General features: G+C 43.1%; 1 protein-coding gene across 2 annotated transcripts in view; it reads left to right on the top strand.

Moving 5' to 3' along the window:
- The window catches only part of LOC135541351 (acid-sensing ion channel 1B), a 376,245-nt gene that overhangs the window by 14,619 nt on the left and 336,246 nt on the right, over positions 1–25,380 (top strand). The window contains exon 2 of one of the 2 annotated variants that reach the window (XM_064967528.1): positions 3,604–3,799. In XM_064967528.1, coding sequence (XP_064823600.1) covers positions 3,604–3,799 — 196 coding nt within the window. Of the gene's footprint in view, positions 1–3,603; positions 3,800–3,924; positions 3,948–25,380 lie in introns of those variants that run through there. The other variant, XM_064967533.1, reaches the window with a different exon arrangement.

The following is a 25,380-nucleotide window of genomic DNA, read 5'->3' as shown; positions in this document are numbered from 1 at the left end:
AAGTAGTGAGTGACATTGTAGCGCGTGTTTAACGGAGGGGGTTCGGTGAACTAGGCTCTCGCTCTCCATCAGTAACCTTGCCTGATCCCAGAACACTGGTGTCACCTCTACAAGGTCATTGGTGTGCAGGAGACCCACATTGGTTCAAACCCATTTGGTACCACATATCCCAGGCAAGTGTTAATTAAGGTTAATTAGTAGCTGTGTGTGTGAACAGAGGTGTTGGGGGTTGGTAGTGGCAGGAGGACAGACAGGCCTCGTACTGATACCTTTGAAATGTGGGAGGATCTTGGGTTACTGTTATACCTAGAGTAGCTTGTGGACTGTGGTATCCACAATTTTATTTTTATTTCACCTTTATTTAATTACATTGAAGTGTGTGTGCGTGCTTAGTACCAAAATTATACCAGCTGCTTTGTTAACATAGTTTAAGCACACGCGTTGTAACTGCCTCCTTTAATTGAGTAAAGGTTGGATTATTTTTTGGGACACGCTAAAATTATTATTTTTTGGGCAACGCTAAAATTAGCTTTCAAACAAGCTCTACTCAGTGGCTGGGTCTAACAGCAGCAATTGAGCATTCACGATCCATTCCCAGTTCCTGGACGGATTTCTCTGAGTGAACATTGACTGTCGCAACATGAATGGAAACAATTCCAGACTCTAAACTGCTCCTGGAGAAAACAAACTTTGTCTCCGGAGATCCAGGGAAATGGATGGAGCTTTATACAGGGAAATGGATGGAGCTTTATACAGGGAAATGGATAGAGCTTTATACAGGGAAATGGATAGAGCTTTATACAGGGAAATGGATGGAGCTTTCAACAGGGAAATGGATGGAGCTTTATACAGGGAAATGGATGGAGCTTTATACAGGGAAATGGATAGAGCTTTATACAGGGAAATGGATAGAGCTTTATACAGGGAAATGGATGGAGCTTTCTACAGGGATATGGATGGAGCTTTATACAGGGAAATGGATGGAGCTTTCAACAGGGAAATGGATGGAGCTTTATACAGGGAAATGGATGGAGCTTTATACAGGGAAATGGATGGAGCTTTATACATGGGGAAATGGATGGAGCTTTATACAGGGAAATGGATGGAGCTTTATACAGGGAAATGGATGGAGCTTTCAACAGGGAAATGGATGGAGCTTTATACAGGGAAATGGATGGAGCTTTATACAGGGAAATGGATGGAGCTTTATACAGGGAAATGGATGGAGCTTTATACAGGGAAATGGATGGAGCTTTCTACAGGGAAATGGATGGAGCTTTATACAGGGAAATGGATGGAGCTTTCTACAGGGAAATGGATGGAGCTTTATACAGGGATATGGATGGAGCAGGGAAATGGATGGAGCTTTATACAGGGATATGGATGGAGCTTTCTACAGGGAAATGGATGGAGCTTTATACAGGGAAATGGATGGAGCTTTCAACAGGGAAATGGATGGAGCTTTATACAGGGAAATGGATGGAGCTTTATACAGGGAAATGGATGGAGATTTCAACAGGGAAATGGATGGAGCTTTATACAGGGAAATGGATGGAGCTTTATACAGGGAAATGGATGGAGCTTTCAACAGGGAAATGGATGGAGATCCAGGGAAGTGGGTGGGTCTTTCTACAGGAATCTTTTCTGCAAAACATCGGGACTGGAGACCCTTTGGTGCTACACTCCTGAAATATGTTGTATAGATCCTGAGAATAGTGAATTCAAAATAAAAGTATTTAAAGTGTGTGCTTAGCAGTGCAAATATACCAGCTGGTTTTTAAAGTGTTTTGTTTTTAAATAGCACGTGTTACATTCCCCCAATAAGCAAAAAAAAATTGCTGCTCGACATGAAAAGAGAACTAACAAATGAATCACTGACTACCAAAACAAAACCAGATGGGTTTTTAAAACAGGTTCTGAAGCTCATCCATGGGGGCCTACTCAATGCTCGCCAAGCAAACTTGAGTAGGGTCTTAACACCATGGGCGCCCACTAGATTAGCTTGATAACAGATAAACTCAAAGAAATGAAATCCCCCACCCCAACTTAGGTTAGGGAGTGAAAATAAATGTGGAGTAAACCAAACAGGGAGACAAAATAAAAGGCTTTGTGTTCACAAACATAAAGAAGGAGAGTTAAGCAGAAGTCTAGCTCTTCCAACATCTCTCATGCCAACTAGAGCCTAAATACGGTTACACCTGTACAGTGACTAATGACTGACAGGTGCAACACATCCTGACCAATGAGGATGATTCCAATCGGGGCAAGCCACACCCAAACAGAACCAACCTCTAAATTTAAAATGAAATTGAGCAAAACCCCAAAGCATATAACACTATCTGAATGATGTAGCCACTGTTCACATTCTCTGAGTGCTGCTTCGGCCACTTGACATCGATTACTGCACTAGCAACATCCTCTTACTTTCACTAAAGTGGACTCTTTCACTGCAATTAATTAAATTGTACTGCCTGGTAGAGTGATCAAAACGATTGTTGAGAAGAATGCTGACTTAAATGATGATACATTCTCACCTTGATGAAACCTCCTATTGCTCTGTGTGTGTGTGTGCGTGCATGCGCGTGTGCGTGCGTGTGCGTGCGCGCGTGTTTGTGTGTGCGTGCGTGTGCGTGCGTGCGTGTGTGTGCGTGCGTGCGTGTGTGTGTGTGCGTGCATGTGTGTGTGTGTGTGTATGCGTGCGTGTGTGTGTGTGTGTGCGTGCGTAGCACCTTCTGCTCCCTTTGCTTGACTTCAACTAACTAAACATCACAGTTTTGAGCTGACAAATTAATCCCATAAAATATCCAAGCCGGTACGGTTGGGGTCAGAACAAAAGTGTTTTAAATGGTATTGCAGTTAATAAGAGGATAATATGCTATGAGTTAACAGCACATGGCTTTGAGTGTTGTACTGACATTTTCACATGTCACAGAAGAATTCCCCCTCTAGTCTCTCTTCATCTGAGATGCTTCTTTCTCCAGTTTTTACCCTGTAAGATAGAAAGTATATATTTTCTTCCGAACAAACCCCAAGTGCTACGTACCATGACTGTTCCTCAATAGACCTACAGCCGTCCATCCCTCCTTGGTCGTTAGGACTCCCGAAGGTTTTCCTTCAAAGCACTGATTTAACTAATCTATGTATGAAAGTATAGTAAGGGTATGTTCTTTTAAAAGCCTCGTGAGTGTTCATTAACATCAAAAAATGATGTCGTATTGACACCTCTGAAAATTCAAAAACACACGTGGCTTCCAGGAGAGTCCCAGGAGACTTCTGAGTTTGTTTTTAAAATGACCCATATCAGAAAACACTGTGCAAAAGGCAGACAGACCGTCAGACAGGTTTAGAGCACATTGGGGATTATAATGTAAAATATGAATAAAGTAGTAGGGCTTTGGAAACAGTCTGTATATATGTATGAGTTGTTACAGAAGATCTGTATGGTTAGCAAATTGTTGAGGCTGACCTAACACTCTGATCTGTCCAGGTATGAGATGAGACACCCACCCAAAGCTGACTTCATCTGTGTCCTAACCGCTATCCCTTACCTCTAGGCCTATTTCTAACAGATTCTATAACTCTCGCTCTCTGTTCCTTTCTCAGGTATGAGATTAGAGACACTCACCTGGTTGAGGAGAGCGTTCTGGAGACCCTGAAGATCAAAGCTGACTTCCTCAACTTCAAGCCCCGCCCCTTTAACATGCGAGAGTTCTATGACCGGACGGGCCACGACATCAAGGACATGCTGCTGTCATGCTACTACCGCGGGATGGAGTGCAGCGCTGAGGACTTCACTGTGGTGAGTGAGACAATGGTGCATGTGAAGACTATAAATACCTGCAAACTGCCGTTACAGGCTCCCATAGATAGGTTTCTCTGGGATGCTAAGCTAGTTGCTGTCACGCTACTACTGCAGGGTGGAGTGCAGCGCTGAGGACTTCACTGTGGTAAGTCACAATCATGACTGCAAATGTTTTAAAGGTGGGTGCTACGCTTAGGTTGTTTTTTTAAATGATGAATTTTTGCATTGTAATTTTAGAAAATGCCCATAATTTATCTGCAGTAATAGTGGAATGATAGTGTTTCACAGTATAACGTAGCCGCCAGTAGTGTGATTGACTGGGATATTCGCTTATTGATTTCTCCCGCCGGAGCACTGTCTGTTGTCAAAATGGGAAATCTGTTTTGACTTTGTGGCTGTGTTATCTAGGGGAAATCACTGTCATTTCCTGGTTGCTAAAATTCTACACTGTTCGTTCAATTTCAGTTTGTGAGAGAACAATCACTGAATAGTGTAGGGAATCATTCTACCATCTAATCGCTATGAAATATATTTTAAATAATATATTTTCAATGGACCAAACCGATCTAAAAAGGCTAGAGTCTCTGCCATGTTACGAGGAAATGGAATGCGTGGAGATTTGTTTTGAATGTAGCCTAGTGCTGTTGCAGTTCACCTAGCTTCCGCATAAGAGACACATTCTGAGAAATTCTATGTGTAGCACCTTTAATGTTTCTCTGTAATGCTAAGCTAGTCTTTCTCTGTGATGCTAAGCTAGCAATTATCTGTGATACTTAGCTAGTCAATATCTGTTATGCTAAGCTAGTCGTTCTCTGTGATGCTAAGCTAGTCATTCTCTGTGATGCTAAACTAGAAAAAAAAAACTAAACTATGAAAGCATGTGTAATGGAAGTGGTTCAGGGATGTCCTGGAGACTTGTGTTAGCTCCGTGAGGCACATACTTTGGCCTAGGGGGTTCAGTGAACTAGGCTCTCGCTCTCCATCAGTAACCTTGCCTGATCCCAGAACACTGGTGTCACCTCGGCAAGGTCATTTCTAGGCTTTAGGTCAGTGGGCTAACATCATAAAGTGGTGTGCAGGAGCCCACATTGGTTAAAACCCATTTGGTACCACATATACCAGGCAACTCGTCCAGCTCCTCCTGAGTACGATATTACAATGAGAAATATTGCTGTCTGCTCCAATATATTTAAAGTGATGCTAGTTTTGAAAGTAGCGCTAACGAGTCAAAACTGGTCCCCGAAGATTATGCACAATTGTGTACAACTTCATCAATTTCGTATGATATGTTACCTCTAAGGCTGTCAAATGATTAAAATAATTGATCGTGATTAATCACATGAATTTCTGTAGTTAATCATGATTGATAAAAATACAAAAAATGGCTCAAATTTGTCCCTAAAGAAAGATTTTTCCATTTATAAAAGCAGTGCATTGAGTTATAGGCACACTATGCGTTGATTGTAAGGGACAGAAACACAAATTAATCTGTCAATGGCATTTTCACCAGAACATAAACCTGCCACCATTCACTTCAGTCCTCCTGTTACTTCCCACTGAGCCAGCTGCTAAGACAAACAAGTCTGTTGACATTTTCAGATGATAAAGCTTCTCTTTGATTCTGTGCGATATGCCCAGAGAGTGAAAACAACCTCTCACAAGGTACTGATGTGGCACGTGTTGCCAGGTTGCTGCATGCAATGCAGGCCAGCCTGTTGGAGGGCGATATATCAAATTAATTTGATTAATTCTAATTTACAGCACCAGTTGAAAGTTTGGACACACCTACTCATTCAAGGGTTTCTCTTAATTTTTCACTATTTTCTACATTGTAGAATAATAGTGAAGACATCAAAACTATGAAATAACACATATGGAATCATGTAGTAACCAAAAACATGTTAATCAAATCAAAATATATTTTATATTTGAGATTCTTCAAAGTAGCCACCCTTGGCCTTGATGACAGCTTTGCACACTCTTGGTATTCTCTCAACTAGCTTCATGAGGTAGTCACCTGAAATGCATTTCAATTATCAAGTGTGCATTGTTAAAAGTGTTTTTGTGGAATTTATTTCCTTCTTAATCTTGATACTCCCCATCCCGGATCCGGGATCGTGAATAAAGCCTCAGGCTCATTAGCATAACGCAACGTTAACGATTTCTGAAAATCGCAAATAAAATGAAAATAATGCGCCTGCTCTCAAGCTTAGCCTTTTCTTAACAACACTGTCATCTCAGATTTTCAAAATATGCTTTTGAACCATAGCAAATCACTAATTTGTGTAAGAGTATGCTAAGCTAGCTTAGCATTTTGAGTAGCATTTAGCACGCAACATTTTCACAAAAACCAGATAACCAAATAAATAAAATCATTTACTTTTGAAGAGCTTCGGATGTTTTCAATGAGGAGACTCTCAGTTACATAGCAAATGTTCAGTTTTTCCTGAAAGAATCTTTGTGTAGGAGAAATCGCTCCGTTTTGTACATCACATTTGGCTACCGAAACGAACCGAAAACTCAGTCTCCAAAACGTCATACTTTTTCCGAATTAACTCCATAATATCGACTGAAACATGGCAAACGTTGTTTAGAATCAATCCTCAAGGTGTTTTTTCACATATCTCTTCATTGATATGCAGTTTGTGGAAGCCTGCTTTCCCCTCAGAATCGCATGGAGAAATACCAGCAGCTGAAAAAGACGCACCAATTTTGACGGAGGACACCGGGCGGACACCTGGAAAATGTAGTCTCTTATGGTCAATCTTCCAATGATATGCCTACAAATACGTCACAATGCTGCAGACACCTTGGGGAAACGACAGAAAGGGCAGGCTCATTCCTCTCGCATTCACAGCCATATAAGGAGACAATGGAAAACGGAGCCTCAAAAATCCTGCTGGTTTCCTGGCTGCCGTTTCATCTTGGTTTTGCCTGTAGCTCCCGTTCTAGGGCACTCACAGAGAATATCTTTGCAGTTCTGGAAAATTCAGTGTTTTCTTTCCAAAGCTATCAATTATATGCATAGTCGAGCATCTTTTTGTGACAAAATATCTTGTTTAAAATGGGAACGTTTTTCATCCAAAAATGAAATTGCGCCCCTAGAGTTTCAAGAGGTTAATGCATTTGAGCCAATAAGTTGTGTTGTGACATGGTAGGGGTCCATATAATGGCAAGAACAGCTCAAAAAAGCAAACAGAAATGACAGTCCATCATTACTTTAGGACATGAAAGTCAGTCAATCTGGAAAATATCAAGAACTTTGAAAGTTTCTTCAAGTGCAGTCACAAAAACCATCAAGCGCTATGATGAAACTGGCTCTCATGAGGACACCCGCAGGAAAAGAAGGCCCAGAGTTACCTCTGCTGCAGAGGATAAGATCATTAGAGTTACCAGCCTCAGAAATTGATGCCCAAAAAAGTCATTCACAGAGTTCAAGTAACAGACACACCTCAACATCATCTGTTCAGAGGAGAATGCGTGAATCAGGCCTTCATGGTCAAATTGCTGCAAATAAACCACTACTAAAGGACACCAATAAGAAAAAGAGGCTTGCTTGAGCCAAGTAACACGAGCAATGGACATTAGACTGGTGAAAATCTGTCCTTTGGTCTGATGAGTCCAAATTTGAGATTTTTGGTTCTATCTGCCATGTCTTTGTGAGATGCAGAGTAGGTGAACGGATTATCTGTGTGGTTCCCACCGTGAAGCATGGAGGAGGAGGTGTGATGGTGTGGGGGTGCGTTGCCGATGACACTGTCAGTGATTTATTTAGAATTCAAGGCACACTTAACCAGCATGGCTACCAGAGCATTCTGCAGCAATACACCATCCTATCTGGTTTGCGCTTCGTGGAACTATCATTTGTTTTTCAACAGGAAAATGACCCAACACACCTCCAGACTGTGTAAGGGCTATTTGACCAAGAAAGAGAGTGATGATTTGTTGAACATTTTTTTGGTTACACCATGATTCTATATGTGTTATTTCATAGTTTTGATGTCTTCTCTATTATTCTACAACATAGAAAACAGTAAAAAGAAAGAAAAACCCTTGAATGAGTAGTCGTGTCAACTTTTGACTGGTCCTGTATGTTTTTTTTTGTGGGATATTTCAAGTGCATGTATGGCTGAATTGACTTTTTTAGTATTTTTAATTTTTTAATGAGTGTTTATGTCCGCTTTTTCTCATGTTGTCTTTTTGGTCTCGTCGCGTTCGCTGCTTCTGTGCTGTGTACCTGTTAGAGGAATTTTATTCCTATATGTTCATTTACCAATTCAATTAAAACAACATGTCCGTTTCTAAGAATTTGTAAGATACTTATTTGCATAAAATGGACAGAGACCAGTCTCAAAATCAATTAATAGTGTTTATTCTCGAGAGTACTGAACATAATCACAAAGTACATTAGTTTATATATCACACATTGCGTCATGTCTTACGAAAATGTCCCTCCTCCTCCTGGACCATGACAAAGCTGTTTTTCAATTCCATTCCAACACATACACATTGCTCATCTTCTGCTACCATATGTTACACAATCTACTGCGGCCCAACGGTTTCTGCCCCCCCCTGGTTGGGGACCAGACATCTTTCCTTTTGTTAGTTTCACTGTGGTCACGAGTTGTCTGTTGACCCTTCCTCTTTGTACCAACGTATTCTTTAACAGACAACAGATAACTCTGTGAGTTATAACTCTACGCCAAATGTATACATTATTTAGTCATTATTGACAAAATTCCTTCAACAGCACCTTCCCATTTACACCAGAAATCTGTATATAATGACGAGATGCTCATGTCTCCGCCCTAACAATGGGAGTCATTGCCCCATAGGTAGGAAGGCAGGCGTCAAGCTTAGGTTCAAAATAAGCTCATTGAAATGCATTGGACTTATTTTGGACATATTTTGTCGAGAGTGAAACCTCTCGGCTTTGCCTCTTTCTCCCAAGCCCCTCCCCCTACCACTCACAACAACAAAGATGAGAGATCACTTCTTCTTCTCTTGACAAACGGTTTCACCTCTTTATTTGCATTTGAGGTCCAACAGAACAAGTCATATGGACACTGAAACACAAGTTAACCTCTCTAACCATACCCTGTTTATGTTTCAACTCCTCAAATTTGGTCAAATGAAGATCGTTATGCTAGCTGTTTAGTCTGTGTTTTTATAACTGTACAATACACATAAAACAATTATATAAGGAATTGTCAAACATTCTCATTCTGAGAATTTAAGGTAGGTCAATTGATTTCAACTTCTGAACGATGTGGACAGGTTAGCATGCTGTTGAAACAGTTAGAGACAGACAGAAGGGTGTGTTCATAACAATTCAACTGTTTTACCTTATTAGCTGAATTCAGAGCTTGTGAAACTATACCTAGATCCAAGTTGACTGAACTTGAAATATAAATATTAGCTGGTTACTCACTAGAATGTAGTCTTGTGCTTGAGAGTGCTTATGCGACTGGTGTTCATTTTCTATCATGCCTGCTACATTATTAGTGAATGTTCATTATGTGTGGCTCTGGTTACATTTGTAACAAAAAGGGCATTTCAGTGATTATTGCAAAAAAAGCAGGTACAACCATTTTTATAAAACAATTCAATTATTAGTGGGTCTTATAGCAGTGTTCTCCACAAGCACATGGAATAGCCACCAAATAGAAAACGTAGCCAGCCAGGCTCCCCCGTCTGGGGGGGTTAATAGATTTTCTTTTTGCAGAACTTGCTCTATTTTGGTGGCCTCTGGTACCTTCTAATGCTAGATTGTATATTCAACCAGCAACTATCAGGAAATTGTCACAGCCTGGCCATAGAGAGGCTTTTATTCTCTATTTTTGGTAGGCCAGGGTGTGAATGTCTACTGGCCTGGAAGAGGTGTAGTTCTTAAATGCATTGGGGTCATGCAGGGCCTTTATACAGTGGTTCGTCCTTTAAAAGTTGCAGCGTAGAATTCTATGGCATTTGGTAAACAAATCCGAGCTACTCAATACTGCCCCCCTGTCACCAAGAAGTTAAGTGTAAACCAATGGTACCATTAATGCTGTTTATTGCTAGTTTGACCACCCGAGGGCATCATTGAGAAGTGTTTGATAGCCTTCAATAGTGGCTTTACTAGAGAGTTCCCCGATGGGGAGGAAGGAGTAGGCTGTCCTTGTATATAAGAATTTGTTCTTAACTTATTCCATGTGTGTTATTTCATAGTTGTGATGTCTTCACTGTAATTCTACAATGTAGAAAATAGTAAAAATAAAGAAAAACCCTGGAATGAATAGGTGTATCCAAACGTTTGACTGGTACTTGCTTAATTCATTTTATTAATATTATGGTGTTTCTATTCCAAGAAAAATGAAAAACCCTCTGGGTTTCTGTTAGGATGGAACTGAAAATATGGCGCTGTACAATGTGACGGTCGGGAGTACAGTACTGGGCTATTCAGCTAAAGAATCCTTGTGTCGTGCGGGCACGCGAGAGACCGGTGTTCAATTCCCCGACAGGGAGGAAGGAGTAGGCTGTCCTTGTAAATAAGAATTTGTTATTAACTGACTTGCCCAGTTAAATAAAGGTTACACTAAGAGCATAATTTTCTACAACCTAATTTTCTATCAGTGTGAAACTGTGCTAAAATAATTGTAGGCTATTGCTTCAAATCCTATTGCTTCTAACTTCAATATTCTCTTTAAATAAACAAGACCTACACCACTTTTAACAGCATATTACTCAACACTTGTGAGACTCATGTTGCCTACGGTAGGCCTACAGTATATTGAAAAATATAGGATTCAAATTGAAACCAAAAGCTTCCTCATGGGTCACCCGGTGGCGGCTGGCACGGGTATCAAACCAGCATCTGAAGCAACGCATTTTGCACTGCGGGAGCCCCCATCCACTCCGGAGCCCCCATCCACTCCGGAGCCCCCATCCACTCCGGAGCCCCCATCCACTCCAGAGCCCCCATCCACTCCGGAGCCCGCATCCACAAAGTATCCAAATACAGAGAGGTGTTGGTAAAGGTATTTTGTCCTGCAAATAGCCCATAATGGGCTTTTATAATACTGTACATGATGTCCAGGTCAGGATAACCAAAACATTTCTTTATTAAAGATCAGAAAGAATGTTGGCACTTATTTATTTTGATCCAAAGCCATGAATGAGTGAGCCACTCAGCTTTATGTAGGTGCCGGCTATATGACTTGATCATATGTAACAATATTATATTTTGGAGGTTATTTTGTTTAAAAAAAAATGGAAGTGAGTGATTTTAATCTGAATAAAGGCCAAAATAATATTTGTGAAGGCGAAACATTTATTTCTGTTTTTAGAGGGAGAGAAATGCTGGGCCAATTGTGCGCCACCCATAAAGGCCAAAATATAGCCCTGCTAATAGCCAAAATGGCACTGTACAATGTCACCGTGTGTGTTTGAAAGAGTATTTTTACCATTGTTTTATTAACAAAAGCATAAAGATGCTGATGAAGAAATACAGTACTGTACAGTTTATGCTTTCAGATTTGGATAATAAAGCATTTAAAGCATTTTGAAGATATAAGCCACCTGCATTTGTTTATTAGGCTACTGTGCAGTCTGGCAAGAAAACATAACCTACAATACATACTGTAGTAAACATGGGAAAGTGCCTCATTTCTTACATAAGAGATAACAGGCCATGTCCAGACTTTCTCGGTGACGTCAAGTACTCGTTAACTCTGTCTTTAATGCTTTTTCGGGTTGCATCAGTCATGGACGGAAACGCCCGTATCTCTGCCCTCCAATAATGTTTATTTTTCTGCTGGTCTGCCTTCAATTACAAAGCCTACAATAATCATCACAAGAATGGCTTCAGATCAAAGTTTTTCATTGAGACCGAAGGGAGCAGGGTCTTTAAATTAAAGATCCAGGCAACAAATTGTCGAGGTCACCTGCTCTCCTAGTGACATGTCGAACATGTGACATGTTCGATGCCAATATAACGCAGAGACTAAATCGAGTGGTTTGCTTCCAAAAAGTGGGCCGCAACTGAATAAGTCGAGTTTTTGCACCTAATGGTGCTACGATGCTCTGAGATACATACTTTTAATTTGCGCTTTGTTTTACTCATATAATTTTTACCATTGTTTTATTAACGAAAGCATAAAGATGCTATAAGATAAATAACTGCCTTAATGGAGCACGTGATAACACCTTTGATTGGGATCGATTCCCCTGTTTGTGGGTGTTTGAAGGATCTACATTTATAAGTGCTATTGCATTGAGAACAGCCATTACATTTGTAATTTCCATCCAGTAGGGGCGCAAATAGACTTTGTTCAGGAATGTCTTGGGGTGGTAAATCGGAGTGTACCAATCGGTCTCTGAGATTTCTGCCCCGAGAGAATACGACCAAGGGAAGGTCCGACAACACACACAGCAGGCAATACCACTGCTCTCCTCCCAGGAGGTCCGTCAAGTAACGGTAGAAGATCATTACAAATTATTTAATTTAATTGTGAGAGACTTGTTACACAGACACGGTCACTCGCTCACTCACTCACTCACTCACTCACTCACTCACTCACTCACTCACTCACTCACTCACCCACCCACTCACTCACTCACTCACTCACTGTTTCACACACTCACTCACTGTTTCACACACTCACTCACTCACTCACTCACATACACATACCTTCTCTCTCTCTCTCAAGCACACACAAACACACTGTTTCACACACTCACTCACTCACTGTTTCACACACTCACTCACTCACTCACTCACTCATTCACACACTCACTCACTGTTTCACTGTTTCACTCACACACACACACACACACACACACACACACACACACACACACACACACACACACACACACACACACACGTATTATTATAACAGTGTGATAACGATGATTATTACCTGCAGGGTTCCAGTAGTGTCTCCATCTTCTGCGGTTTCTCCAGTTCAGCTGTGGTTGGCATGGTGATGTTGGTTTTCTGTTGGGCCAGATCATCTCTCAGTGGTTGTTGGTTTCTGTGCACCAGCTTGATCATTGCCAGAGTGGAATTCCATGTTATTGTGACGTCTTGTAAGAGGGATTCCTTTTGTTGCCCAATTTGCAACTTGCTTGTTTTACTAACTCTGCAGCATTTGATGGGCTGTGTTTAAAATGCCCAACAACTTTTTGGCATTTGGCTAGAGCATTGTCAAACCCTCTGTTCTGTAGGGACACTGTGACGGGCCTTTGGAGGAGGTGCACAGTGCAGGGCATGTCTTCAAAAGGCAGGTGTCTCGCAGCAGAAACCCTGTTCTGTGCACTGTTAGTACCGATCGTTGTAACATTCTGTTAAATGTCGCACTGCTTTGCTACACCCATGAAAGGCTCAGCGCAAGTTTCAGCATAGTGTCTTTCTTCTGTTTTCATTACGGTCAGAGAGAGAGAGAGAGTGAATGCAGTTTCCAATTTTCATTGACGTAGTGCGCTGTAGTTGTGGTTACTCACCAAAGTCCGATGTTCTCCTGTGAGCGCAACAGCCGTTGCATGTTTCAACTTCTCCGGTTTCGTAGCCCTCACGGTTTCATTCAGTTAGCGTATTGTTGTAACGATGGTGCATCTCAAGGGTAAATCATACGTTGAGTCGATATGTAAAGAATTACAATTGGTACAATATGTTACACATTTGTAAGTGCAAACTCTTTAAAATACAGCATTTCTGAGTCTGGGCTGGAGACTCTGTGAAGCTAGGTGCCTTCTGCTGGCTACATCAACACAGAGCATTTCTATACTGTAGCATAGAGCACCAGACCCTGTAGTCTCTGTAGTCTCTGTAGTCTAGCAGAGAGCACCAGACTCTACCTCCAGGATACCTGTAGTCTCTGTAGTCTAGCAGAGAGCACCAGACTGACAGCTCTGAACCCTGTGTATTCTATGACCTTTAAGCTGTAATGGATTTACCTGATCCTCAGAAGGTCCTGTGGTGGAGCTGCACTTTAAAACATCCTTTTTTTACCTCAGTGTTGGTGCACTTTAAACCATCTTCTATCTACAGGGCTGTGAAAAGGTATTTGCCCCCTTTCTAATTTTCTCTACTTTGACATATTTTTGATGCTGAATATTACCAGATATTCAACCTAAATATTAGATAAAGGGAACCTGAGTGAACAAATAACACAACAATTACATAACCTATTTCATTTATTTCATGAACAAAGTTATGCAACACCCAATGCCCCTGTGTGAAAAAGGTATTGCCCCCCTTACACTCAGTAACTGGTTGTGACACCTTTAGCTGCAATGACTCCAACCAAACACTTCCTGTAGTTGTTGATCAGTCTCTCACGTCGCTGTGGTGAAATTTTGGCCCACTCCTCCATGCAGAACTGCTTTAACACAGCGACATTTGTGGGTTTTTATGCCTGAACTGCTCGTTTCAAGTCCTGCCACAACATCTCAATTGGGATTATGTCTGGACTTTGACTAGGCCATTCCAAAACTTGTTGTTGCTTTTGAACTATTTTCATGTAGACTTGAATGTGTTCCCCTTGCACATTGAGCCGTTACCGGTTCCCCCTGTATATAGCCTCGTTATTGTTATTTTATGGTGTTACTTTTGATTATTTTTCACTTTAATTCTTTCTTGAACTGCATTGTTGGTTCAGGGCTTGTAAGTAAGCATTTCACGGTAAGGTTTGTTCACCTGTTGTATTCGGAGCATGTGACATAATTTGATTTGATTGGATGGTTATCTTGCTGAATGGCCCAGCTGCAATTCAGCTTCAGCTCACAGACAGTTTCCCTGACATTCTCCTTTGGAATTCTCTGATACTGTCACGTCCTGACCTTAGTTCCTTTTTTTATGTCTCTGTTTTTGGTTGGTCAGGGCGTGAGTTGGGGTGGGCATTCTATGTATTTCTATGTGTTTGGCCTGGTATGGTTCCCAATCAGAGGCAGCTGTCAATCGTTGTCTCTGATTGAGAACCATACTTAGGCAGCCTGTTTTCTCCCTTGAGTTGTGGGTAGTTCTTTTCTGTCTCTGTACCAGACCAGGACTGTTTCATTTGTTCCTTTTTGTTCTTTGTGTTCAGTGTAAGTAAAAGATCATGAACACGTACCACGCTGCACCTTGGTCCTCTCCTTCTTCCACCAACAACAACCGTTACAGATACAGAGCAGAATTCATGGTTCCGTCTATTCAGGCATGTTGTCCAAGTGTTGAGGTAGCAAAGCCTCCCCAAAACCAATCACACTACCACCACCATGCTTGAACATTGGTACGAGGTTCTTACTGTGGAAGGCAGTGTTCGCTGTTCGATGGTATAATGGGACCTATGTCATCCAAAAAGTTATACTGTTGAATCATCTGTCCAAGATTCTTGATGATCATCCAGGTGCTTCCCGGTGTTTTTTTTGGCAAACTTGACTCAACTTTTTGGATGATATTGGTCCCATTATACCTATCAATTTTTTGGGGGGTTATTTGAAAACTCAGGATCCCTTTTTCTAATATTATGTTGTGGTTAAAGATCTGACAACATTCAATATCAAAAATATGCCAAAAAAAATAGAGAAAATCAGAACGGGGGCAAATACTTCTTCACTGCCAAGTAGCTCATCGTTGGTTCACTTTAAAATATCCTCTTTGTATAGTCGGAGTGGATTGGTGTGGCTCATATAAATCTTCTATTTGACCCGTGTCTATAGATGTTGCAGAAACACCTCAGTTGAATGAAGCCATCTGCATAAAGTAACTGTCTTCTTCTGAGGCTTATAGTGAAACAGGAAAGTGGTGTGAAAAGGGATGTGATGAATGGGGTCGTGACACGTTTCAAAGTACTTGTTGACTTTGAGATTGGTGTCATTGCTGTAGTGAAGAAATCTGCAGTTCGCTATTCCGCTTGAATGAAGGCAACCATTTACCTTGATTTGGCTTGATTTTACTGTCAGTGCTTTGTTGAGTGCTTCCCCTACTATGAATAAAAATACATTCAAATGAAATGATATGATTGATGTGAAATGCCAGCCATGCAGGTGTATCTTTCATCTAAGAGCTGTACCACTAACTTGTTTAATCAACTGCCAAAAGTATCAGCCCACATCAAGTGACCTAACATGAGTTCCTGTGTCTGCTACAGGGCTCTCCTCTTCCTCCCTCTTCCTCCTCTCCTCTTCTTCCTCCCTCTTCTCCTCTCCCCCCCTCGCCTCTTCCTCCCTCTCCTCCTCTTCCTCTCTTCTCCCTCTTCTCTCCTTCTCATCACTTTCTCCTCTTCCTCCCTCTTCTTCTCCTCTCCCTCTCCTCTCCCTCTCCTCTTCTATCCCTGCCTTTCATTGTCCCTCTGCTGAGGTAAAATCCCACAGTCTGAAACACACACGTCTCCCTATGGCCCTTAAAGTGTACTGCCAGGTACCATAATGTAATCTTTAGTCTGATGTATGGGTCCCAGTAGTAATGTGCTGATATGATGTCTGTGTTTGGTTGTGCTAACGTGAAATGTAATGTATTCAGCAGTTCAACAGTTCAGCAGAGAGCACCTATGTGTCCCAAATGCACCCTATTCCCTACATAGTTCACTACTTTTGACCAAAACCCTGGTCAAAAGTAGTGCACTAGTGTAGTGAATGTGATGCGATTTGGGACGTTGGCCTAATGTTGTGGAAAGAGTCACCCTTTGCTGCCTAACCTATTCAGGATCCACTGGGGCTCATAGAAGCAGTAAAACGTCTGCATGCTTATGCAAATGTGTGCGCACACGCGCACACACACACACACACACACAGAAACACACACGTATAGATGTGTGGTTTTGAGTGTAAATCGATTTAATCACCTTGAAAATGAAAGCAACTGAACTGAAGAAAAAAAAACATATTGTTTGTTTTTTAATTTACCATTTCGTATCTGCCATCTTTTTTTTGTATGTTTTGCCCTTTCAAACTGTGTTCAAACTTCTATATGATAGTGATTGTACTTTCCCTTTAGCATCAGTGCTCCCTGTTGCATGATGATACACGAGGCCAGTAAGGTTTAGGTCTATATATAAATGTCCATTTCTCGTCCCACTTAAAGCAGCAGCAGCAGCATTTTGGTGAAGTGATCTCAGCCTGATTTATATGTTCTTGGATGTCTGTGTGGTCCATCCATCTCTCCTCTATAACCACTTGCACACTGATTTTGTTCATTAAACAGACAAGACACACTTACATTCCCCTTCACCTGATCACAGCCAACAAACATATTTTAAAGTAAGAATTAATACAATGAATTATAACAGTATAAAATAGAAATAATATTTTTCCCTCAACTTGTGTGTCACAGAACGTGTGGAACCACTGTCGCATAACAAAAACATTTTATTTTGAAACAGAGCCCATGTCTTCGTTTTTAAGCCCATGTCCTCATTCGCTATAAAAGCATTAGAATCTTCTCTTTCCGATCGTGTAAAGAAATAATAAATCTGACCTGGATGAACCATAGTCGGATAATTAAAAAAAAATCCACGTTGGATGTGATCACACCATCGCACTCGCTTTCTCTCCTTTCAAACTCCCCAGCAGTTATTTTGGCTGAAGACAGACAGACTCCAAAGCGATGTGATGTTTTTAAGTTAGAAAAGTATGCGTATTAACCCATGTATTCACTTAATATAAGGGCCTGTAGATATTTATCTGTCTAAATCAAGATAAAACTACGAGATGGAAGTTCCCCCAGGCGAAATGCTAAAGCAGTTCTGCATCAGTAGACTAGAACAGCTCAAGGACAGAACTACACTCATGTAAATGGAGAGGATAAATGCCTTTTAAGCGTTTCTGTGAAGCTTTGTGATTGACAAGGAGCAGTTTGAACATTCTATTGTTGTCTGACATCAAACTTCTCCTTGTCAATCACAAAGCTTCACAGAAATGCTTTAAAGGTATTTATTCTGTTCAGTATAAATATAAATAAAAAATATAAATATATACACACACACACAAGTGATTATGAAATGTTTTCATAGAAGCTTGACAACGGAGACAGCATGGACAGCTAGCTACAGCTACAAATACAGTGGGGCAAAAAATATTTAGTCAGCCACTAATTGTGCAAGTTCTCCCACTTAAAAATATGAGAGAGGCATGTTATTTTCTTCACAGGTACACCAAGCTGCTTACCTATTGCAGATTCAGTCTTCCCAGCCTGGTGCAGGTCTACAATTTTGTTTCTGGTGTCCTTTGACACCTCTTTGGTCTTGGCCATAGTGGAGTTTGGAGTGTGACTGTTTGAGGTTGTGGACAGGTGTCTTTTATACTGATAACAAGTTCAAACAGGTGCCATTAATACAGGTAACGAGTGGAGGGCAGAGGAGCCACTTAAAGAAGAAGTTACAGGTCTGTGAGAGCCAGAAATCTTGCTTGTTTGTAGGTGACCAAATACTTATTTTCCACCATAATTTGCAAATAAATTAATTAAAAATCCTACAATGTGATTTTCTGGATTTTTTCCCCCTCATTTTGTCTGTCATAGTTGAAGTGTACCTATGATGAAAATGACAGGCCTCTCATCTTTTTAAGTGGGAGAACTTGCACAATTGGTGGCTGACTAAATACTTTTTTGCCCCACTGTACAATAACAACAAGGCCAGTGTGTGTGTGTGTGTGTGTGTGTGTGTGTGTGTGTGTGTGTGTGTGCGTGAGTGTGAGTGTGTCTGTCTCTGTGTGTGTGTGTGTGTGTGTGTGTCTCTCTCTCTGTGTGTGTGTGTGTGTGAGTGTGTGAGTGTGTGAGTGTGTGAGTGTGTGTGTCTGTCTCTCTCTCTGTGAGTGTGTGTGAGTGTGTGTGTGAGTGTGTGTGAGTGTGTGTGAGTGTGTGTGAGTGTGTGTGTGAGTGTGAGTGTGTGTGTGTGTGAGTGTGTGTGAGTGTGAGTGTGTGTGTGTGTGTGTGTGTGAGTGTGAGTGTGTGTGTGTGTGTCTGTCTCTCTGTGTGTGTGTGTGTGTGTTGTGTGTCTGTCTCTCTGTGTGTGTGTGTGTGTGTGTGTGTGTGTCTGTCTCTCTGTGTGTGTGTGTGTGTGTGTGTCTGTCTCTCTGTGTGAGTGTGTGTGTGAGTGTGTGTGTGTGTGTGTGTCTGTCTCTGTGTGTGTGTGTGTGTGTGTGAGTGTGTGTGTGTGTGTGTGTGAGTGTGTGTGAGTGTGTGTGTGTGAGTGTGAGTGTGAGTGTGTGTGTGAGTGTGAGTGTGAGTGTGAGTGTGAGTGTGAGTGTGAGTGTGAGTGTGAGTGTGAGTGTGAGTGTGTGTGTGTGTGAGTGTGAGTGTGAGTGTGTGTGTAGTTCCCCATTCAAACCAAGCCGGCGATTCTTTGATTCTTCTTTTCTTACCTGAAAGGAATTGCCATCAACAAGACCTGTGCTTTTATTTCCGCCTCCCGACCGAGTCATGATTGTGGTCATGTATTTAAATGTATTTAAATGCCTTTCATCTGACCGTCTTTGGCACGTCAAATTCTCTAAAACGACATTGGTGGCATGTTATGGATTATCTTGGCAAAGGAGAAATGCTCAGTAACAGTGATGTAAACAAATGTGTGCACAGAATTTGAGAGAAATAAGCTTTTTTTGTATGGAACATTTCTGATATCTTTTATTTCAGATCATGAAACATGGGACCAACACTTTACATGTTGCTTGTATATTTTTGTTCAGTGTACGTACAGTCGTAGCCAAAAGTTGAGAATGACACAAATATTACTTTTCAGTTTGTATGATGGCAATTTGCATATACTCCAGAATGTTATGAAGAGTAATCAGATGAATTGCAATTAATTGCAAAGTCCCTCTTTGCCATGCAAATGAACTGAATCCCCCAAAAACATTTCCACTGCATTTCAGCCCTGCCACAAAAGGACCAGCTGACATCCTGTCAGTGACTCTCTCGTTAAAACAGGTGTGAGTGTTGACGAGGACAAGGCTGGAGATCACTCTGTCATGCTGATTGAGTTCGGATAACAGACTGGAAGCTTCAAAAGGAAGGTGGTGCTTGGAATCATTGTTCATCCTCTGTCATCCATGGTTACCTGCAAGGAAAAAAGACCAGTCAAAAGACCCATTAGTGGAAAAAATGTCAGAATTAAGCTGCCTGTATAAACACAGCCTTTGTGACAAAAGGGCTGCTGATTTAAAAAGTGCTTTATTGATTGATTGATTGATCAATGTGTTCTTGTGTTAATGTCCATCTTCAGGTGTTCTTTTGGTCACCTTTATGTGTCCTCCAATCAGATAGGCAGACAGCAGTTCCTGGTGGGACCTATCACTCTCAAGGCTTTGGCATTTAGTGGACGTTAAAGTAGCAATAGCCAATAAGCAATGTCCAGCTACTATTTATATTATTTTTGTGCAGGCTCGTCAGTTGATCTCTTTTCTCTTTCTCTCTATCTCCTCTCTCTCTCTCCACCTCCCATCTCTTTCTCCTCTCTCTCTCTCCTCCCTCCCGTCTCTCTCTCCTTTCTCCTCTCCCGTCTCTCTCTCCTCTCTCCCCCGTCTCTCTCTCTTTCTCTCCTCTCACTCTCCCCCCTCGCGTCTCTCTCTCCTCTCTCCCCTCCCGTCTCTCTCTCCTCTCTCTCCCCCTCCCGTCTCTCTCTCCCCTCTCTCCTCTCTGTCTCTCTCTCTCTCTTCCTCTGTCCTCCCCCCCCCCCTCTCTCTCTCTCTGCCTCCCATCTCTCTCTCTCTCCCCCTCCCCTCTCTCTCTCTCTCTCTCTCTCTCTTCCTCTGTCCTCTATCCCTCCCGTCTCTCTCTCTCCCCCTCCCCCTCTCTCTCTCTCTCTCTCTCTTCCTCTGTCCTTCCCCCCTCTCTCTCCCTCCCCTCTCTCTCTCCCCCCCTCCCTCTCTCTCTCTCCACCTCCCCCTCCCTCTCTCTCTCTCTCTCTCCCCTCCCCTCTTCCCTCTGTCCCCTCCCCTCTCTCTCTCTCCTCTCTCTCTCTCTCTCTCTCTCTTCCTCTGTCCTCTCTCCCTCCCCCACTACGAGTCATTTTCCGGGGGCTTTTTACCCCTTTACCTGTTAATGAAGAACAGCAGGAAAGAGAAATTAGCACCAATTAATATTAATCAGAGGCTGAGCGCTGGTGAAATAGTGCCCGCTGGAGATAAACTGAATAAAAGATGACAGAAACACAGCACTGATTTAATTTCATGACCTTGTATTTAATTACAGAGGCAGAGAGACATTAAACGTTGAAAACTCATCCACCTATAGACTTGGACATAATGTATAATACACTGCTCAAAAAAATAAAGGGAACACTTAAACAACACAATGTAACTCCAAGTCAATCACACTTCTGTGAAATCACACTGTCCACTTAGTAAGCAACACTGATTGACAATACATTTCACATGCTGTTGTGCAAATGGAATAGACAACAGGTGGATATTATAGGCAATTAGCAAGACACCCCCAATAAAGGAGTGGTTCTGCAGGTGGTGACCACAGACCACTTCTCAGTTCCTATGCTTCCTGGCTGATGTTTTGGTCACTTTTGAATGCTGGCGGTGCTTTCACTCTAGTGGTAGCATGAGACGGAGTCTACAACCCACACAAGTGGCACAGGTAGTGCAGCTCATCCAGGATGGCACATCAATGCGAGCTGTGGCAAGAAGGTTTGCTGTGTCAGCGTAGTGTCCAGAGCATGGAGGCGCTACCAGGAGACAGGCCAGTACATCAGGAGACGTGGAGGAGGCCGTAGGAGGGCAACAACCCATCAGCAGGACCGCTACCTCCGCCTTTGGAGCAGGAGGAGCACTGCCAGAGCCCTGCAAAATGACCTCCAGCAGGCCACAAATGTGCATGTGTCTGCTCAAACGGTCAGAAACAGACTCCATGAGGGTGGTATGAGGGCCCGACGTCCACAGGTGGGGGTTGTGCTTACAGCCCAACACCGTGCAGGACGTTTGGCACTGTCCACTGGCGCCCTGTGCTCCTCACAGATGAAAACAGGTTCACACTGAGCACGTGACAGACGTGCCAGAGTCTGGAGACGCCGTGGAGAACGTTCTGCTGCCTGCAACATCCTCCAGCATGACCAGTTTGACGGTGGGTCAGTCATGGTGTGGGATGGCATTTCTTTGGGGGGCCGAACACAGCCCTCTATGTGCTCGCCAGAGGTAGCCTGACTGCCATTATGTACCGAGATGAGATCCTCAGACCCCTTGTGAGACCATATGCTGGTGCGGTTGGCCCTGGGTTCCTCCTAATGCAAGACAATGCTAGACCTCATGTGACTGGAGTGTGTCAGCAGTTCCTGCAAGAGGAAGGCATTGATGCTACAGACCGCCCGTTTTCCATACCTGAATCCAATTGAGCACATCTGAGACATCATGTCTCGCTCCATCCACCAACCTCTCCTGCACCACAGACTGTCCAGGAGTTGGCAGATGCTCATCAGGCACATGCCCAGGTGTTGTAGGGAGGTCATACAGGCACGTGGAGGCCACACACACTACTGAGACTCATTTTGACTTGTTTTAAGGACATTACATCAAAGTTGGATCAGCCTGTAGTGTGGTTTTCCACTTTAATATTGAGTGTGACTCCAAATTCAGACCTCCATGGGTTGATAAATTTGATTTCCATTGATAATTTTTGTGTGATTTTGTTGTCAGCACATTCAACTATGTAAAGAAAAAAGTATTTAATAAGAATATTTCATTCATTCAGATCTAGGATGTGTTATTTTAGTGTTCCCTTTATTTTTTTGAGCAGGGTATTTGTATTAATGCAAATGTATATAAGGTTATTTAAAAAGAAAATGTTGTGGCAACAAACTTTGTTGGAAAACCGTGAATATGGGTAAGACTATAGGCTTAATACGTCTTTCCGCGATTCCTTGCATCCCACGTCCTTGCATCCTACTTCCTTGCATCCCACTTCCTTGCATCCTACTTCCTTGCATCTCACTTCCTTGCATCCTTCTCAACCTTATTGTAGAAGAAGGTCCAAGGTCCCTCCCTTTCTCCTCAAGGGGTTTGTGAAGGAGGAGAGAGGAGGAGAGAGGATGTAGATCTACATAGTGTATAGGGTTAAGGGCAGCGAGAGACACAGTAATGTAAGGCAAGGTAAGGTCATGTAAAGCATGGTATTAAGGTAAACTGATGTGCACTCTGCACAGACCAAAGTGTATGACCTAGTAGTTACAGCGGTATGTACATCTAGTATATATGTCTGCAGAAGGAAATGAGATGTTTGCTAAATCTGGTACAACACATATTTTCTCAAGTATACTGAGACATATATTTTTGTTGAACACGGTCCCTGTTCAAATAAACTTAATAGATAAATAAATACATTTGCACTAATATGCATTTCTAAACTCAAGAGTCCAGGCTTCCCACAAGCTGAATTTCCAGGCATGCCTAGAATAATGAGGGAGTAACTATGATTCATCTTCTCAGTTTTTAAGGAGCATGTATTGCTTCCAGCCCCTGCCAGGAACACAGGTACATCATTTCCATGCTCACTGTTGTTAAACCGTTTGATCCATTTCACAACTCCCTCCCAGTCCTCTCTGGGCTCTAAAGCAGTATCCTCCCAGTCCTCTCTGGGCTCTAAAGCAGTATCCTCCCAGTCCTCTCTGGACTCTAAAGCAGTATCCTCCCAGTCCTCTCTGGGCTCTAAAGCAGTATCCTCCCAGTCCTCTCTGGGCTCTAAAGCAGTATCCTCCCAGTCCTCTCTGGGCTCTAAAGCAGTATCCTCCCAGTCCTCTCTGGGCTCTAAAGCAGTATCCTCCCAGTCCTCTCTGGGCTCTAAAGCAGTATCCTCCCAGTCCTCTCTGGGCTCTAAAGCAGTATCCTCCCAGTCCTCTCTGGGCTCTAAAGCAGTATCCTCCCAGTCCTCTCTGTGCTGGTGATCTAAAGCAGAATCTTCTCAGTCCTCTCTGGGCTCTAAAGCAGTATCCTCCCAGTCCTCTCTGGGCTGGTGATCTAAAGCAGTATCCTCCCAGTCCTCTCTGGGCTGGTGATCTAAAGCAGTATCCTCCCAGTCCTCTCTGGGCTCTAAAGCAGTATCCTCCCAGTCCTCTCTGGGCGGTTGATCTAAAACAGTATCATCCCAGTCCTCTCTGGGGTGGTGATCTAAAGCAGTATCCTCCCAGTCCTCTCTGGGCTGGTGATCTAAAGCATTATCCTCACAGTCCTCTCTGGGCTGGTGATGTAAAGCAGTATCCTCCCAGTCCTCTCTGGGCTGGTGATCTAAAGCAGTATCATCCCAGTCCTCTCTGGGCTCTAAAGCAGTATCCTCCCAGTCCTCTCTGGGCTGGTGATCTAAAGCAGTATCCTCCCAGTCCTCTCTAGGCTGGTGATCTAAAGCAGTATCCTCCCAGTCCTGTCTGGGCTCTAAAGCAGTATCCTCCCAGTCCTCTCTGGGCCGGTGATCTAAAGCAGTATCCTCCCAGTCTTGTCTGGGCTCTAAAGCAGTATCCTCCCAGTCCTCTCTGGGCTGGTGATGTAAAGCAGTATCCTCCCAGTCCTCTCTGGGCTCTAAAGCAGTATCCTCCCAGTCCTCTCTGGGCTGATGCTCTAAAGCAGTATCTTCCCAGTCCTCTGGGCTGGTGATCTAAAGCAGTATCCTCCCAGTCCTCTCTGGGCTGGTGATCTAAAGCATTATCCTCCCAGTCCTCTCTGGGCTGGTGATCTAAAGCAGTATCCTCCCAGTCCCCTCTGGGCTCTAAAGCAGTATCCTCCCAGTCCTCTCTGGGCTCTAAAGCAGTATTCTCCCAGTCCTCTCTGGGCTGGTGATCTAAAGCAGTATCCTCCCAGTCCTCTCTGGGCTGGTGCTCTAAAGCAGTATTTTCCCAGTCCTCTCTGGGGTGGTGATCTAAAGCAGTATCCTCCCAGTCCTCTCTGGGCTGGTGATCTAAAGCAGTATCCTCCCAGTCCTCTCTGGGCTGGTGATCTAAAGCAGTATCCTCCCAGTCCTCTCTGGGCTCTAAAGCAGTATCCTCCCAGTCCTCTCTGGGCTCTAAAGCAGTATCCTCCCAGTCCTCTCTGGGCTGGTGATCTAAAGCAGTATCCTCCCAGTCCTCTCTGGGCTCTAAAGCAGTATCCTCCCAGTCCTCTCTGGGCGGTTGATCTAAAACAGTATCATCCCAGTCCTCTCTGGGCTCTAAACCAGTATCATCCCAGGCCTCTCTGGGCTGGTGGTCTAAAGCATTATCCTCACAGTCCTCTCTGGGCTGGTGATGTAAAGCAGTGTCCTCCCAGTCCTCTCTGGGCTCTAAAGCAGTATCCTCACAGTCCTCTCTGGGCTGGTGATCTAAAGCATTATCCTCACAGTCCTCTCTGGGCTGGTGATGTAAAGCAGTGTCCTCCCAGTCCTCTCTGGGCTCTAAAGCAGTATCCTCCCAGTCCTCTCTGGGCTGGTGGTCTAAAGCAGTATCCTCCCAGTCCTCTCTGGGCTGGTGATCTAAAGCATTATCCTCACAGTCCTCTCTGGGCTGGTGCTCTAAAGCAGTATCCTCCCAGTCCTCTCTGGGCTCTAAAGCAGTATCCTCCCAGTCCTCTCTGGGCTGGTGCTCTAAAGCAGTATCCTCCCAGTCCCCTCTGGGCTGGTGCTCTAAAGCAGTATCCTCCCAGTCCTCTCTGGGCTG

Source organism: Oncorhynchus masou, chromosome 6 (genome assembly GCF_036934945.1).
Source record: "Oncorhynchus masou masou isolate Uvic2021 chromosome 6, UVic_Omas_1.1, whole genome shotgun sequence".
NCBI lineage: Eukaryota > Metazoa > Chordata > Actinopteri > Salmoniformes > Salmonidae > Oncorhynchus > Oncorhynchus masou.
The sequence above is the reverse complement of the archived record's forward strand: the minus strand, read 5'-3'. Positions and strand labels throughout refer to the sequence as shown.